Here is a 15771-nt window from a genome sequence, read left to right on the forward strand (position 1 = left end):
GGGACTGACCACTATTGATCTGCACTAACAAGGTGTCTTATTAAGGCAGATTATCTAAAACATGATGTGTGTTTAAGTGATGCAACACATGGCTCTTAGAAGTAAAAGGCTGGTACCAGGGCCGTAAGGAGCTCAACACTGAAGCAAAGTCCAACATTATGTTTCTTCATCAAGAGATTTGTGCTGAAGTAGAAACATGTTTGAGCTCCCTGCTCCAGGGTACATGTGATTTACAAGCCGTTTACTAACAATATAATATGTTTTGTCAGTCTGTGGTTATAAATTTGGATACATTTCCAACACATGTACAAAATAGCAACTTGCTGGCAATGAAATAAATTATTTATCGTGTATCAGAGAACTGTTTAGGATAATTGGGCTTTTCACGATTGCATCAGAAACTGCAACATATCCTTTGTGCACAGCTGACATTTTGGCTTGGCAGTGCTAAACCATAGTTCATGAAGAGTGTGAAACAGAAAGGCTTTGTCCTCAAGGGTGCCTGAAAGTGTTTAGTAAAAGTGATGATGGTGCTGTTAAAAAAAATAAGCAAAATGCAGCATTTACATTCTAATTTCCTGTGAACATACAGTACACAACAAATCTCTGATGGTAACAGACTAACAGCAGAGATTAGAGCTGTGCAATGGTTCAAAAGCGAGTGGAAAAACATGTAGATATCACTTATCCAAATCAGCTAACATAAGAATTTGTACTATGAATGCAGGCATCACATATGGGAATTAAACACAGCTTGAAAATAAATATTTGTCAGATGTAAGATGTAAAAAGTCATTGGGAAATCATCTATTGTCTAGTTTGATTTAGCATCACAGACAATAGCAGAAACAAATATTCTTCTCTTCTTTAAAATGTTATTAGATAAAACTTATTAAGTTCATTTAAAAAACACCACTTGTTGTTTTATCACTCAGAGTAAAAATGCAGTTATCATTTATAAAGGAAGGAGGATTATGTATATATTGATGTTTCATTTTTAATCAAGCACCAGACCAGTAACAATCAATGAGACAGACGGATAATAATCTCAACTGAAAGACACCTGAGGAAGGCCATCTTTGGTCTCTAATGTAATATAACAATAAAAAACGTTTTTCAATTTCCTGTTTTAGATTGAAGCAAACAGCCACATGCAACCTAGTAGGAACATCCTCTGTAAACTACATGATCAACGACTCTGAATTATAAAATAACATGTACAATTGAAATTGTTAAGAGAACTTTGACTTTTATCGTCGTTGTTATTAATTTAGATTCTTTAAATTGACTCTGCTGCTAGTATGTCACTACATACAAGACACACAGAGGAAGTTGTGCATTAAATACATAAATGTGTATGTAAACAAACAAAAAATGTAATGAACACTAAGTTCATTAAGAACATGGTGAAATAAGGCACTTCATAATTGTGTAGGTGTTAATAAAATCAACTAGGTAAATATGAAGCTGAATTAAAAGTTTGGTGTACACTGAGACAAATATTTGTTCTCTACATTTCATATTCAGGAATTTGCCTTCAGAAACCTTTGGAATCATTTTTTTCTGATTAATAAATCTAAAAAGGAGTGTGATGGAGTATGTCTAGTATCCCTGAGCACATCCATCAGCTCTGGGGTCTGATCCTGCCCACAACACCCTGGTTGAATGGTCGCCTTGATTGACAGATGGGTTCCACCAATCCCCCACTGTGATGATCTGTCCCCGCCCAAACTGCGACCTCTTGTGGCCTGTTTTTGAATGAAAATATAAATTAACAAAAATGCGTTGAAATAAGTCCATTAAACTCCTTTATCTCTTCTCCATTTGTCACTGTTATGCACTTTAAATCTTGTTTTAAAGAGTTACATTTACTTTTAGTCATTTGGCAGATGGTTTTATCCAAAGTGACTTACAGTGCAGTACAAGGTACAAAGGCAGGAAGATAAGAACTAAATAACTATTCTGTGCAGTATTTTTTCTGTGTGATGATAATTAAAGGTTAGTGTCTAAAATGTCTCTGTGGGTGTGGTACTCCTGCTTTAGTTAATATAGAGAATCTCTGAATGAGTGGAGGAGGAAGATATATGTAGGCTACAAACCAGAAATCACCTACAGTAATATTTATTTAGAATTAAGATTTAACAAATACAAAAATGACAATGAATTTTTGATTTGTGTCATAACCTATATCCCTTGTGAGACTATGAGCAGTTAATCTACACACAGGCCAAAGTATGTAAAGCCACTGATAGACTTGTTCAATTTAGTATTAGCAATAATTAAAGATGTACAAATATTCTACATGTTACCATAGAAACTTTCCTTAAATAATGTAAATGACCAAGAATACTGACTAAGGTCCTTCACAACATTTTATAATGAGTGTGTTGATGGGCTGGATTTCACTGGTGATCTGGTCTGTCGGGTGGAAACATGAACAATGCAAAGCAAAATCTTTTCCACAGTGTCTAATACCTACTGGGAACTTCATTCACAACATGCTCTTCATAAAAGGGAAGCATCCTGTTTGCAACAGGAACTAACAGGGCTTATGGGAACTGTGGTCTAAGACCACTGATTGGTATTCTTAGCCTCTGTTTATTAATGGCCATTATTATAAAACAATAAAACAATTAATGTAGAACATTAACTTTTGAGTAGGATGCAGACAACACCCAGTTATTATACAATGTCTCCAATAAAACACATGTATGATAGTTTCACAACAGTTTCACTAACATCTTGCTCTACTTATAAGGTATTTTTCGTCTTTCTTTCTTTCTTCTTAGTTTTCTATTTGTGCTTTACAAAAGAATAACAGAGAGAATGATTATACAGTAAATGTTTGAATTACAGAATGTACCTGTGATTGGCCAGTTGACTTTGTGGCCCCGTCTTCTCAGCTCCTCCGCCACCTTCTGGTCAATCCCCTCTTCCAGATTAACCCACCACTCATCAGCTAAACAGATACACATTAAAATATGATCTTAATTTAAAAAGTGCTAACAACATACAGAAGTTATAAGATATTATAACATAAGATATATAAACTATATATAACTATATAATTATCTGCACATCATATGATGACAAACACATCTAAGTCTCCTATTGCCAACAAACTATGTGCAGTTGAAGTGTAATGATACACCATAACAAATGTAGAAATCATTATTTTTAGCTGCTTCATTTTTAATACATCTTGTGAAAGTTTAAAGTATTAAGGCAGCACTGATACTGAAAGTCTATTATAACAAAATGGAAGGAGTGCATTATATAATTGGTGTGCATTTGAAGAGGAAGTACATCACCATAAAGTATTTTGACTAAATACATATAGTCAAGGATCAGGACATGATGTTGAACCGAAGGTAGCTGTGGGTGTGTGCTGCGGGAGGCATACTTTTTTGGTTATACTGTACGTAAACTCTTGGTGCATCCAGAGCTTGTTGGGGATTCATGCCAAACTCCAACATGTTCAACATCACCTAAACACAAGAGCAACATTAGTTAATAAATCATAAACATGCTCTATAAGACTGAACCAGGATTTAACAGAGTAATTGTATGCATTATGAGTTTATTCTTGATTGCTCCATACTTGGACATGTCCTTGTGGTTGCATGAAAGCCCCCATCACCCCAAGCGCAGCAAGGAGTTGGGGTTTTTGTGATGTGGTTACAGAGCCAGTGAGGAGAGCAGGTATTATGGTGTGATATGGTCGCTTCCCTCCAGCAACACAGTTAACATGGTTACGATTCAGAGAAAAATTGGCACCGCGATTCTACGAGAGGGAAAAGGAGATTTTAATTAATACATTAGAATGATAAGTACTTTGCCTTTTTCTTTTAATTCTACATTACATTCATTACATGTTGTCATTACTACAGAATATGCCTTTGTAGGTCTTGCTGATGATTACCAAACAAATTTCAGGTTAGCATCACATTCACACTTACATAAGCCCAGACAAAAAACAAGGTGCAGCAGTGTTAACATGCAAAACAGCATAATAAAATATGAAAATGTGCAACTTTTTTTCATGACTTCTGGGTAGCTGAAAGCTTCATATTCCTGTTAAAGAAATTTAGGGTATGGCTCAAAAGCTCCTTAGTTTTACATGCAAACACTCCCTTCAGACCTGTAGCGGAAATCCACAGCCTTTAGGGACGAGCCCGGTCCCAAAGCACATATAATTGCTGTTTACAAATGAGCAGGCATTCCCTTGGCTGTCAATCACACAGAAATAGACTGTGTCACTTCCTGTCATCTGGCCAGGCTTCACACCTTCCATGGCCCTGCAAAGAGATGCACAAAAAACAAATAACCCCTGTTTCATACGGCCTAAAAAAATAACCTGAACTGCTGTTGCATTCAAATATCTTAAAGGCATCACTAATGTAAACTAGTGATTGACTATGGTAGAGTTGCTGCCCAGGTGTTTCCCTCAGAGCCCTAGAGATGGAAAAGCAGTAACAGCGAGGGTCCAAAAACAATAGCAGGTCACATGATTCATGTAGCTGCAAATATTTCCAAAAGGGTAATTGAGGCACTGAAAAAAGCAGGATTTAGCAGCAAAAATTTATTTGTGAGCAGTTGCACATCCCTGTAAATCAAGATTGAATGAATAGAAATATTACAAGCATTTATCTGCCAAGTGCATTTTTAGAAAGCACAACTGCAGTGATCAGCCTGCAACATCATCTTACCATACAACTAATGGAAGAATATTATACAGTGTAAGATGGGAAACCTGATTAGCGACCAGCTGCATATAAATACATGTGTCAGAGTATCAGTGAACATTATCTGTAATTTCCTACTCTCACCTGATTTCTCTGTCACCTGATTTATTAAGTGCATGTGAACGTAACAACTGTGAAGTCACTTTTACAAGACAACTACATCTTGTGACACTGACAAACATTAGGTTCACATTTCTATCAAGGTTGTTTGAAGCATTAATGCTAAGTTATGTGAAACTGAAGAAATAGAGGGTGTTGTATCGGTGTATGCATTTGTATGTGTTGCCTAATGCTGTAACTCACCCTCAGTAATTTAGAGATATTAAAATGTAAAACAGCAATATCCACACACACACACACACACAGAATGTTTGTATGTGTGTGTGCATGTAAAGAGATCATTATGTTGTTTTATATTTTTATATTATGTTTGCCTATTTGTCTTACAACTGATAAAGTTCAAAGTCTACAGTTATGGCCATTAAATGCACATTGGTGCCAAAAACTACACACACATGGAGCAGACAGAGCAGTGGAGAAGGGAGCAGGCATGAAAGGACTGACGTTAAAGTTGGGCGGGGTGGGGGGTGGGGGGTAAAAGTCTACACCGCTATCTAAAGTCAACAGAGCATGGCTGGTACACACTGGTACCAACAACACACACACACAAAATTACAAACCTGTCCATGGTAATGTGTTGCGCTCGCTTGTGGCTGTAGCTCTTGTCCAGTAAGGTTTCCACAGGAAGGGTTGCGTGATTTGGGTCGCCCAGGTAACGCAGAGCATCTGTTACTGCCAGACGCACAGCCTCCACCAAAATATGGATGTAGTCGGGGCTGTTGTGACCTAAAGCTTCACACAACCAGTACATTTTATGACTGCATTTCTATTACTCTAATCATTTGAGGACATGAAAAAAGAAATGAGCCAACTATTTCTGACATAAGCACATATACAGAGAACATCAGTGAAGTCAAAGTGTTATATTGAATAATAATTATTATTATTCAATATTAATGAACCACTTTTATGATTAGTGCCAGTAATAACAAATGTAACTCAGCTTTCAGGTCTGAGAAAAATGTTCTGAATTTTGTAGCTAATCAGATTTTATTCACCCTAAAGAGTTTATGTATAAAGTATGTCTATATTTTAATAACTTGAAATCTGTAGACTGATCAGATGAGTGTCTTTCTAAATGTCCTGATCATCATTTGTAAACCCATCTACAGCAACTTTTCTCTCACCATGTTATATGTTATGTACAGAGCTAATATAGCTTAAATATAGCTTAGCTTATCTTTTTCAGAGGGTTTGGGATGGCCATCCGGTCACAGGGAAATTAGAGCCAACAGTGACATACACAACATGAATTAGACACATGATTTTTGTCTATATCCAGTGAGTGAGTCAGATGTCAGTGGAGCCACTGAGTTGGCAGTTGTTGTTGCCCTGAGTCGAAATTCCATTACTGTCCTATCAATAATGGCCAATTACACCCACACAAAGGATTGGGATCAACTGCACCTTAGATACACAAGGAATTGAGTTGGCACTGCTCGCACTTGCACCTTGCATTTTTTGTTTATGTCTTTTCTAAATTGTCTGTAACTGTTATTCTTACAGTCTATATTCTATTTACTGTTGAGCAAATTCTGTGCTACCAATAACCAGAAGCAAATTCCTTGTCCTGTATGTTTTAGCATACTTAGGGAGTCAAGCTGATTCTATTCAATTCATCGACATTGTGCGATACTGTATGTTAAGGGACAAATGAATTGGCCAACATTAAATTAACTTAGACAGTCAATCAGTGTCTTGTAATCTTTAAACAGACAGTTTTTAAAGATCCTTTTTTATCTTTTTAAACACATACAAAGCAATCTGTCCTTCCAGAAACAAATGGACTTTACTCTAGATACACTGCTGTTGAGATTTGAATACTTTTAGCAGCTCTGAGGTCCATTCATCTCCACTGTATTTGGCTGGAAACCGATGTATTAGAGGCAGAAAGCTCTAAATCTCTGTGCATAACATAACATAACATAACAGTTTGACTCATCTACATCCCCTGACTCAGTACCTTTGAGAGAGAAGTTCTCCAGGATGTTGAGCAGCAGCAAGGCAGCCAGTCCCTGACTGTTAGGAGGGGGTTCCCACAAACGCACACCCTAAACACACAATGGAATCATTGACACTGCTTAGCAAATTATTAAAATACAAATAAAATACTTGTGTTGCTGGCCTTACCTTGTATTCTGTGCTAACGGGTGTGATAACTTCACTGTCATGGTTGCTGAGGTCATCCAGGGTCATGACTCCACCATGTTGGCTGATGACATCAACAATGGATTGGGCCACTATGCCCTGGTAGAAAGCTGGTTTGCCATGCTCACCCAGCTCCTATCGAGACACAAGTCCATCACTCATTCATCCGTTCTGTTAAATCAGAACAGACTGCTCACAGTGTTTACAACCACAAAAGGAAACACAGGAATATTTTCATATTATATTTAACATGATATCAGGCCACATGAGTCCAGAGTTTAAAGTCATGTAAGTGACACGTCCATATGACTCCAGTATATGTTATCAAAAAAACAGGAGGGTGAGTGAGAATGTGTGATTTTGCCCAAAGAATTAAAGTAACACATGATCACTGCAGAGGAATGACCATTATGTCATGGAATCATAAGCTGAGGTCACAGCTATTGTTTCTACTGTCTAGGAAATGTGTGTGTGTGTGTGTGTGTGTGTGTGTGTGTGTGTGTGTGTGTGTGTGTGTGTGTGTGTGTGTGTGTGTGTGTGTGTGTGTGTGTAAGGAGTTGTGGGCGTACATAGCAGCTTTCCTGTCTGAGTGTAGTACAACAGTAAAGCATTTATCAGTGCATACTTTAATGGTGACACAAGTAGATAAATATATACACACAGTGGGGATGAGTCAAATTCTTCAGTGTCATATGAACTATTATCAATCCAATAATATGGTTAGATAATAATTTAACTCAAACTTAAATCCACTTCTTTCGTTGCAGTAGCAACCAATACATACAGTTACTATACACAGAGGAGAGGAATGTATCCTATCACACAGTATTTGATAGATTTGATTAGCTGTTTAATCACACAGATAAGTGGTAGAGAAGTGGATTTACTTGTCTATTTTATCATTCTGTCTCTTTGACACTGGAATGAAATACAATGCATAAATATAGGAACATATCTGAAATTATAACAATTATTTTAAGTGTGTTATTGGCAAAATGTGACACATGAAATTCCTTAGACTGACCTCAGTTTGACTGAGAACACCGGAAGGCGATAAGAAAACCAGATTTATTTTGCTGAATTTAATTTATGTGTGCCTGTTTTTGTGTGGATGTTATTACAAATTATTAGTGTAAAATCTTCGTTTTAACCAACTCCATTTTCACTCCTATTTATTTCCTTCTCTTCATTAACTCACTTTTTTCCATCTATCACTACGGTTCTCTTCTGGCCATTTTGCATTTGCTTTTTTGCCCCCTCCTGATCAACACTTCCCTATCCTGCTTTCACTGAATTTCCCCCACCCTTTCTTCTTTATCAGCTTCATTTAATGTCCTTCCTATTCTTCCTCCCCTCTATCGGCTTTTGCTTTTGTCAAGTCCAACACGTTAATGGGGTCAGGGGTTTTTACCCAGTATTTCCCTGCGTTCATTCAAGGTCTTCCCCTATAGAAGGCTAAGTCAAGTTTAAAATTATAAACAACCTCTGGAAGGATGTGGGATGAACACAGAGGTTTCTGTGGAGCTCCACATTGTTCTACTTCCTTCTTGACCAAATAACATGAGTTAAGGGAAAAGGGCCCAGTACCCCCCACACCTATCGGCATGTGTATTTTAGTTTCAAGGATTTACCCTCAGTGTCCGGGCCAGGGCAGGGTTTTTGAATACTTGTCCACATTTGGGCGCACGATTGTTAATCAGCAGATCTCCACCTAATTCCTTCCCAGCATCTCTCAGAACAGCCACTCCATTCGCCCAGTGGTGAGATGTCACCTCGGCAACAGGAAACCCCACCTCTGCAAGCTCCACTGCCCCACTCAGCACCTCCTGCAAGGACAGCTGGGGAAAAATGCAGAGGAAATTCACAATTATTACCTCACAGGAAACCTCTGTTTGGTGTGAGTCATTGTTGTAAAAAGAAAAATGTGGAGAGTAAGACTGGGATATGATTTTCTTAAAGGTTTTCCCAGAAAGAAAAAAACACACTCAATTACTTGTTTGCGACCTGTGTGAGAAAGGATACTTGAAATAATGTTTTTGGATGATAATAATTTTGATATATCTGTGATTGACTTATTACTACACTGTATTTAGTTACTTATCTCACTCTAAACCTAAAATAAAGTTTGACCTGGGGCATAGACTGAATAGAATGCACACAATCTCCAAGGAATGCTTGTGGGTACGGGCGGTGTGTTAATATGGTTTCTTAACACTTAGCACACACTGTTCTTCTGACAGATAAACACACAAACGTCAGACCTTGCCACTACCAAACAGCTTTACAGTATCACACCAGCATGCAGGAGCCCCTGGTACTGTGACATTCAAGACATCAAAAGGTAAAGGAGGGTTCTCAGCAGTGTAACCACGTCTTTCCATGAAGTCCAGGGTCTGAGCCCTGGGGGAACGACCACTAAGGACACAGAAAGAGCTTCAGTTAATCATTCTTTTTTAAGACAAGAGCAACAGTAGAGAAAGAAAAGTCCTGCCACCTGCCATTAATCCCTCTGATCTCTCCAGTGTTTCCATTGTAGAACAGGCAGAATGCGTCTCCACCAAGGCCGGTACTGCAAGGTTCTGCCACCGCCAGTGCTGCCGCTACAGCAACTGCAGCATCTGCAGCATTACCACCGCGCTTCAGGACATCTGGATACAAACACAAGAGTTTTAGTGTGACTGACTCACAGGCGCTTTCCAAACCTAAAAGACCCTATCAGAGTTTGCCTTAACAGATTTTACTACATGTGGAATAATTTTCCAAAGCATATTCCTTAGATTTAAAGATGTTCTGTAAGGCAGCCAATGCCGCTCATCATAATCCGAAATAAAACAACAAAAACATTTCCTTCTTACCAACAGTGGTACTGTTTGGTTCATTCTGTCTTAACTTTTAATTCTCCATGTCACACCTTTAGCTCATTTGTGTTCAATTCCATTCACGTACATTTTTGTAATCAGTTAATTAAACATGTCACATTGGACATAGGGACTTTACTTCATTTCCACTAACTAGTGATTAGCTCTGTAGCTAACATGAACAGAGCTACTGTATGTACCTAGGTGCACTGTAGCACATATAATACCTGTACTATAAATTCTATAATGTTAAGCTATAAGGTTTATCATTAAAACTTATAAAAACATGTCTCTTTCTAATGATCAGAGTTTAGATCCTCTAGTTTTCCTTCGTGTTGTTATAAGTTAACGTCAGTGTGCTAACGTTAGGCTAACTTCACTGTTAGCTCTCACTGCACTGACCGTTATCTTCCAGTTTTACCTCTGTCCTCTTGGTTGCTAAATGTTATCTTTCTTATCTTATCTTTATCTTTATGGTTGAAGGAGCGGAAATAGAAAAATTAAAAGTCATATATTGTAAAAACCCGTGAATCTTCGTTCAGGACGTCGTCAACATGTGAAAGCTAAAAGTTCAAGGTCTCCATGGCAACTGGTTCCACTCACCAAGTCCAGTGCTCGTAGCTAACGACTGACTGGACGCCACACATCCGTGTAAACTCACCACAGGAGACCGGCGAGAGGAGAAGGTCAAGTCGGTGTCCATCCTTCTTTAACTAGCAGCCGATTGTTGGCAACATCAGAGTTATATAACGACATAAAATTAGACCGCTGTCTGGACTTTCAACTTTAGATCGGCTACTCTGGTATCGATTGAGTTCAGCTTCCAGAAGCAGATCACAGATTAAATCGATGGAAAGGATGCTGAGGTTTCAGCAGCATCATTTAGGATTTTATGATGATTTGAGCTTATGTTATTTCTTTAATTTGTGCTTCTGGTCTGCATCAGCAAATTTAATTATCATGGATTTGTAGATTTTTACCTTTCAACTACATAAATAATATTTTAGACTATGTGAATTCTGTTTTACAAAAGTGAATGACCTTGTATCTAGGCTACGTTTTCAGTGAAATAATCATTTCTACATTTTCTTTATTGGAAAGATTATTTTCAATGCTGTTTTATAGTAAACCAAAAAACACTTCATGGTAGGATGAACTATTTGTTGTGTTTAATACAATATCTTCTGTCTGTCATCTGTTATCCTTGGTTGTGACTTAGAGGCCTGACAAGTACTGTCTGGAAAACATCATCATTGGCTGGATCTCATAAAGAGTAGAACAGTGACAAACTGTTTGATCATTCAAATTAAGATGTATAAAAGTGTAAAAAGGTGGCCATGGTTTATTTAGTAGTATAACATTCTCTATATAGAATAGTTATTGACTTTATACCATTTCCTGCCAGATGCAGAGTTTAAGAGAGAAATTTTTACTCTGTTCATAACTGATTCCATGAAATCACACAAAATAATAAGTTTAAGAGGCCATAGTTAATCATTAAAAATTAAAGTCTTTAAGTCTTTTAATCTTTTTTTTACTAATTGTTATATTTTATTAAATCAGATTAATAATTTCTGTTTGACTTTTTACTGCACATAAAGCACCTACCTTCCAGAATTAAATATTGTATATTATTAGTTTATGATTACTTAATAATGACTCAATCCAACAGGATGCATGTGTTAACTATATTACTACTTGATCAGCCCAGTTAGTTACACATGTTGGTAAATTGATCCCCAGTCAGGATTGCGGTCAGGTGATGTTCAGGTTATTTTTCTACCAGGCATTTTAGACAGTAGAAGGGTTCCTCTCATTTGTCAGTTTATAACAATCAATCAGTATTATAAGGAATTAAATTAATAATTATAGGCTAAATAATGAGGAAGTCTTTCCTGCTACTCACTAAATGTTGGGTAGGTGCTGATCAGCGATGAGGCCCCTGCTATATTGACCAACTGTCTGTCACTTCCTCTTTGGTCTCCATGTATGCCAAACACTTGGTAAAACATTAACCACTGTGTCTTCACTGGTGTGTCTGTGTGCACAATCCCACATTAATGGCTGTGTATGCATGTGCATGCAGCCACAAGCATGTGTATTTGTATGTGTGTGCTTGTGTGATTCTTTAATATTAAAGCTTGCTGCCGTAAAAGTGAGTCAGTGAGAGCACACCCGTGGACAGACACGGGGCTTTAAAGCCTCTGTAGCACCAACGGTATCCTCATAAACAGGACAGGGGAAGCAGCAGCTGGAGATAATAGTGTTATTATTTTAATATTATAACGGATTTTAACACCCGCCTTGGAGTGCGCACAGACTGGACCAGATTAAAGCCCAAACGTCAATTTTACTGTAGATTCAAAACGTCTTTGTTTTATCAGTTTGAGATAATTCAATTCAAAGACCAGCCTGGTTGGAGTCTTGAAGTTTACACGATACTTTCATAACTCCAGGAGTTTTTAGTAGTAGAGGAGGCTGAAGCATCAGTGTCAGAATGTGTTCAGGCAGTTTTGCCAAATGTCTTGGGATCACACTGATTCCTCTGGCCATCGTGTGTGTGCTGTGCAACATCCTCCTCTTCTTCCCAGGTGGAAAGTCTGTGGAGAGCGAGCATATCACAGAGCAGGTCTGGTACTTTGGAGGCATTTTGGGATCTGGAGTGCTGGTGAGTACATTAGAATTACAGTATTAACAGATAATGTTAAATTCAGAATACCAGAGACAGCTTTCGTGGATTGTAATAAATTAATGTTGCTACCATAGTGTAATCCATAGAGTATTTTGTCATCAAGTCGGCAACTGTAAAGATGCTTCTACATAGTACATTTGTAATATAGTTGCTTTTGACATTGTTCTTTATTATTTAGAATCTGTAAATTTATTCCAAAAATAGTCACTATAAAATAACAGATTATTGCATGATGTTTTAAGATTGCTTTTTCTCATCAATAGTCCACAACCACTATTCAACTTACTATTCTATAGCAACATAAAAGAAAAAGTCTCAAGTTTAAAAGTTGTAATTAAAAAAAAAATAGCATTTTTGCCTGAATAAATTTAAATTAATTAACTCATCAATAAAACAACAAATCAAATTGTTTCAGCAAAAATATTTATATGACTAGTTTTGTTTCACTTAAATGTGTTCATAAGCTCCTTAAATCTTCTATGGTACAGCTAATCCAAACTAATAAATACTGGAATTAAAACAGAACTTTATCATATAAGTGATTTTTAAAGATATTGTTGATATGTTTCAAGTCTCCGTGTATTGACTCATTTGTGTTTGTGGCATAATTGAACAAAAATTAGACAATCCTGGTGAAACTTTGGTGTTTCGGGTTAGGATCTAGCTATATATCATCTATATATCTAATGTGTATTAGTGATTACAGTAGGAATTTCCACCTTAAGTGAAGAAACAAGTAATTTCTTATCAGCTGTCACTGAGATGATGGGTGTGGTTTTTTGTCACCAGATGATCTTTCCAGCTCTGGTCTTCCTGGGTCTGAAGAACAATGACTGCTGCGGTTGCTGTGGCAACGAAAGCTGTGGGCGGAGGTTTGCGGTGAGGAGATGTTTCACAGTTTGAACTCTCGCTTTAGGTTTTATTTTCTAACTAAAGCAAAAAAAAAAACATTTTGACACATCACAATAACTGCAATAATACAAGTAACTGGTAGTTTTAATAATTAAATTACTAGAACTTTTGTGCAGTAGAAATGGTTTTATGTATGCCTTTAATTGAAGGACTATGATAGTTTGTGTGCAGTGTGTTTACTTGATGCAGAAAACACATCAGTGAAAAACTGTTTAAAGCCACTTCTTCTATTTTTGGTGTAATTGGGGAAAAATATGGATGGTTTAGCAAAGAATAGAGCATTAAATGTCATCTGTGACATCTGTGTCATCTCCTGTCTACTGTCAGTCACCTGCAGACTATACTCAGTGGAAAATAAATGGCACAAAATAAATGGCAATGGCACACAAACACACACACACACACACACACACACAGACGGATTTCGATTTCTGTAGCTGGAATTCCTCTGATGGGAGTTTCACATGACTTTCTTACACAGAGCGAGTATTGTGCTGCTGTAGACAGAAACACAGATCGATAATTCAGGAATGTGTGAGTGTGCGAGGAAAGAATCAGCCAACAGAAGTCACACACTCACACCATATCAGTAGCTTTGTGTTGGTTGTGCTTGGTTCATAACCTTCCGCCTGGTCTCTGAACAAAGAGAAGAATTTCACTGTTGTCACTGTTTAGTCAAGTTAAATGCCAGGTTAATAAATGTATTGATTCCTAATAAGAGTGAAAAAGTTTTTTCCCTCCTCTCTCACTATAGATGCTGAGTTCCATACTGTTTGCAGCTGTGGGTGTTGTAGGAGCTGGTTACTCAGTTATAGTTTCTGCTGTGGCCATCAACCGCGGGCCTGAGTGTGTGATTTTCAAGAACGGCTCGGACACAGTGTGGGACTATCCCTTCTCAAATGGGTGAGACGCTAATATTACACGTCTTGTGATTGTGTATTATGTTGTAATATTTTTAAACACCATCTTACAACCTAACCTAAGCATGTCCAGGTAAGTATTTAACAGTTCAAACACGTATAAGCGTTTGGTTTCGCTTGCTCCGGTTGTGAGATAGTTCCAACAATACTTTCATTTGTGGTGCTCATGGACATACAGTGGTATCATGACAAGACTGTCTGTGATAAAAAATATGATGTCTCTCTGTCATGTTCCTTCTTCAGAGACTACCTGTCCAACCAAACAGCATGGTCAGCATGTTTGGAGCCGGGCAATGTGGTGTCCTGGCATCTGTCTCTGTTCTCTGTGCTGCTGGTCATGGGTTTAATCCAGATAGCGCTGTGTGCTGTGCAGGTGATCAACGGCCTGCTGGGAGCTCTGTGTGGGGACTGCTGTGGCTGCTGTGGAGGAGTCAGTATCCTCTTTGACATAAGTTCACTTCAGCTGAGTTTAGATATTGGATAAATGTGAAGATAAATGTGAATTTAGCCATTTCTGATAGCGTATTATTGAATTCTGTACCTGTAAAACTGTAGCAAGTTCTGAAATTACAGGTGAGAGAGCAGACGTTTTTATCCAGTTACTAAAGCTAAAGAAGAAAACTATGATTGAACAAGTTAAATATTAGATAAACATAAGGAAATATTAACAGTAGTCTGTGGTTTTGTTGCTGAATGAGGAGTTATATCATATATTAATGTTATTAATGTTTGTTTTTCAGAGTGATGGAGCTGTCTGAGCACTTTGTGCAGCAGTGAGACAGAAGACGGCGGTTACTCCTGTATTTATTCTGGTTTTAGAGGATGACAGTAGCTTCTTATTCTACTTATTCTACTTATGATACTTATTCTTCTTATCTACTATGCTGGTCTAGCATTTTGAGCTTATTGATTACAGTGTTTGAATTGCACTGGTAAAATGACAGAGCTCTAAGTTAAAGGGTTTTCCATGTACTGTCTTATATTAAATAACTAGGCTACAAACATACACTGTTTCTCATATATAGATAAAAAGTCGACAGTAACAAGTTGAAAATAAATAGATCAAGAAGACAATTTAGTTTTGTTTTCTTTGCAGCACTGCCCCCTGCTGCATTTTGGTTTTGTAGTACTAAAACAAGATTTCCAAAGCTCGCACTAATGCATTTCAACACCAGACCCTTTTATTCACCTTTACTTGACTGATTGCACATTGTGTGCGTTGATATAATTATCACTGTGTTTTGCACTTTTCTTACCCATGTTGACAATCTCATAAAGCATTGATTTATCTGATGTACTATTAAAAGATGTATTTCTTTAAGTCTGTGAATTACTGGTCTCATTTCAAGTCATTGTGTGACTTTAGTAAATAATTC

The 15771-nt window shown here is 37.4% G+C and overlaps 2 protein-coding genes across 4 annotated transcripts; one reads left to right on the forward strand and one right to left on the reverse strand.

Moving 5' to 3' along the window:
- Window positions 1–1542: 1542 nt before the first annotated feature.
- On the reverse strand, window positions 1543–10662 carry LOC113152903 (glutathione hydrolase-like YwrD proenzyme). 3 transcript variants are annotated; one of them, XM_026346422.1, is made up of 12 exons: window positions 10533–10662; window positions 9508–9661; window positions 9275–9428; window positions 8645–8851; window positions 6996–7148; window positions 6829–6916; window positions 5426–5597; window positions 4142–4298; window positions 3602–3784; window positions 3404–3488; window positions 2864–2959; window positions 1543–1748 (listed from the first exon to the last, which is right to left on the reverse strand). In XM_026346422.1, exons 3-12 carry the CDS (start codon window positions 9392–9394, stop codon window positions 1603–1605), a joined length of 1407 nt encoding a protein of 468 aa, XP_026202207.1. In that variant the 5' UTR covers window positions 9395–9428; window positions 9508–9661; window positions 10533–10662; the 3' UTR covers window positions 1543–1602. The 3 variants fall into 3 exon arrangements, with proteins under 3 accessions (XP_026202207.1, XP_026202206.1, XP_026202208.1); XM_026346421.1 differs by having other exon boundaries at window positions 10475–10662; XM_026346423.1 differs by lacking the exon at window positions 10533–10662 and adding an exon at window positions 10274–10441.
- A 1366-nt stretch (window positions 10663–12028) lies between these two features.
- Window positions 12029–15679, forward strand: tm4sf4 (transmembrane 4 L six family member 4). Its single transcript, XM_026345945.1, has 5 exons — window positions 12029–12539; window positions 13353–13442; window positions 14230–14378; window positions 14639–14825; window positions 15136–15679. The coding sequence occupies exons 1-5, from the start codon at window positions 12369–12371 to the stop codon at window positions 15151–15153; spliced, it is 615 nt and encodes a 204-aa protein (XP_026201730.1). The 5' UTR covers window positions 12029–12368; the 3' UTR covers window positions 15154–15679.
- Window positions 15680–15771: the final 92 nt, after the last annotated feature.

Source organism: Anabas testudineus, chromosome 4 (genome assembly GCF_900324465.2).
Source record: "Anabas testudineus chromosome 4, fAnaTes1.2, whole genome shotgun sequence".
In the NCBI taxonomy this organism is placed as follows: domain Eukaryota; kingdom Metazoa; phylum Chordata; class Actinopteri; order Anabantiformes; family Anabantidae; genus Anabas; species Anabas testudineus.

What these genes read in the sequence shown, in the direction of transcription:
- LOC113152903 (XM_026346421.1), bottom strand. Translation starts at nt 10,574, where the DNA reads ATGGACACCGACTTGACCTTCTCCTCTCGCCGGTCTCCTGTGGTGAGT. An exon ending in AGCTACGAGCACTGGACTTG is followed by an intron (nt 9,662 to 10,474) that starts GTGAGTGGAACC and finishes GTTTGTATCCAG; the next exon opens with ATGTCCTGAAGCGCGGTGGT. An exon ending in GCTGTGGATTTCCGCTACAG is followed by an intron (nt 3,785 to 4,141) that starts GTCTGAAGGGAG and finishes TCCCTCTCGTAG; the next exon opens with AATCGCGGTGCCAATTTTTC.
- tm4sf4 (XM_026345945.1), top strand. Translation starts at nt 12,369, where the DNA reads ATGTGTTCAGGCAGTTTTGCCAAATGTCTTGGGATCACACTGATTCCT. An exon ending in TTTTGGGATCTGGAGTGCTG is followed by an intron (nt 12,540 to 13,352) that starts GTGAGTACATTA and finishes TTTTGTCACCAG; the next exon opens with ATGATCTTTCCAGCTCTGGT. An exon ending in GCTGTGGGCGGAGGTTTGCG is followed by an intron (nt 13,443 to 14,229) that starts GTGAGGAGATGT and finishes CTCTCACTATAG; the next exon opens with ATGCTGAGTTCCATACTGTT.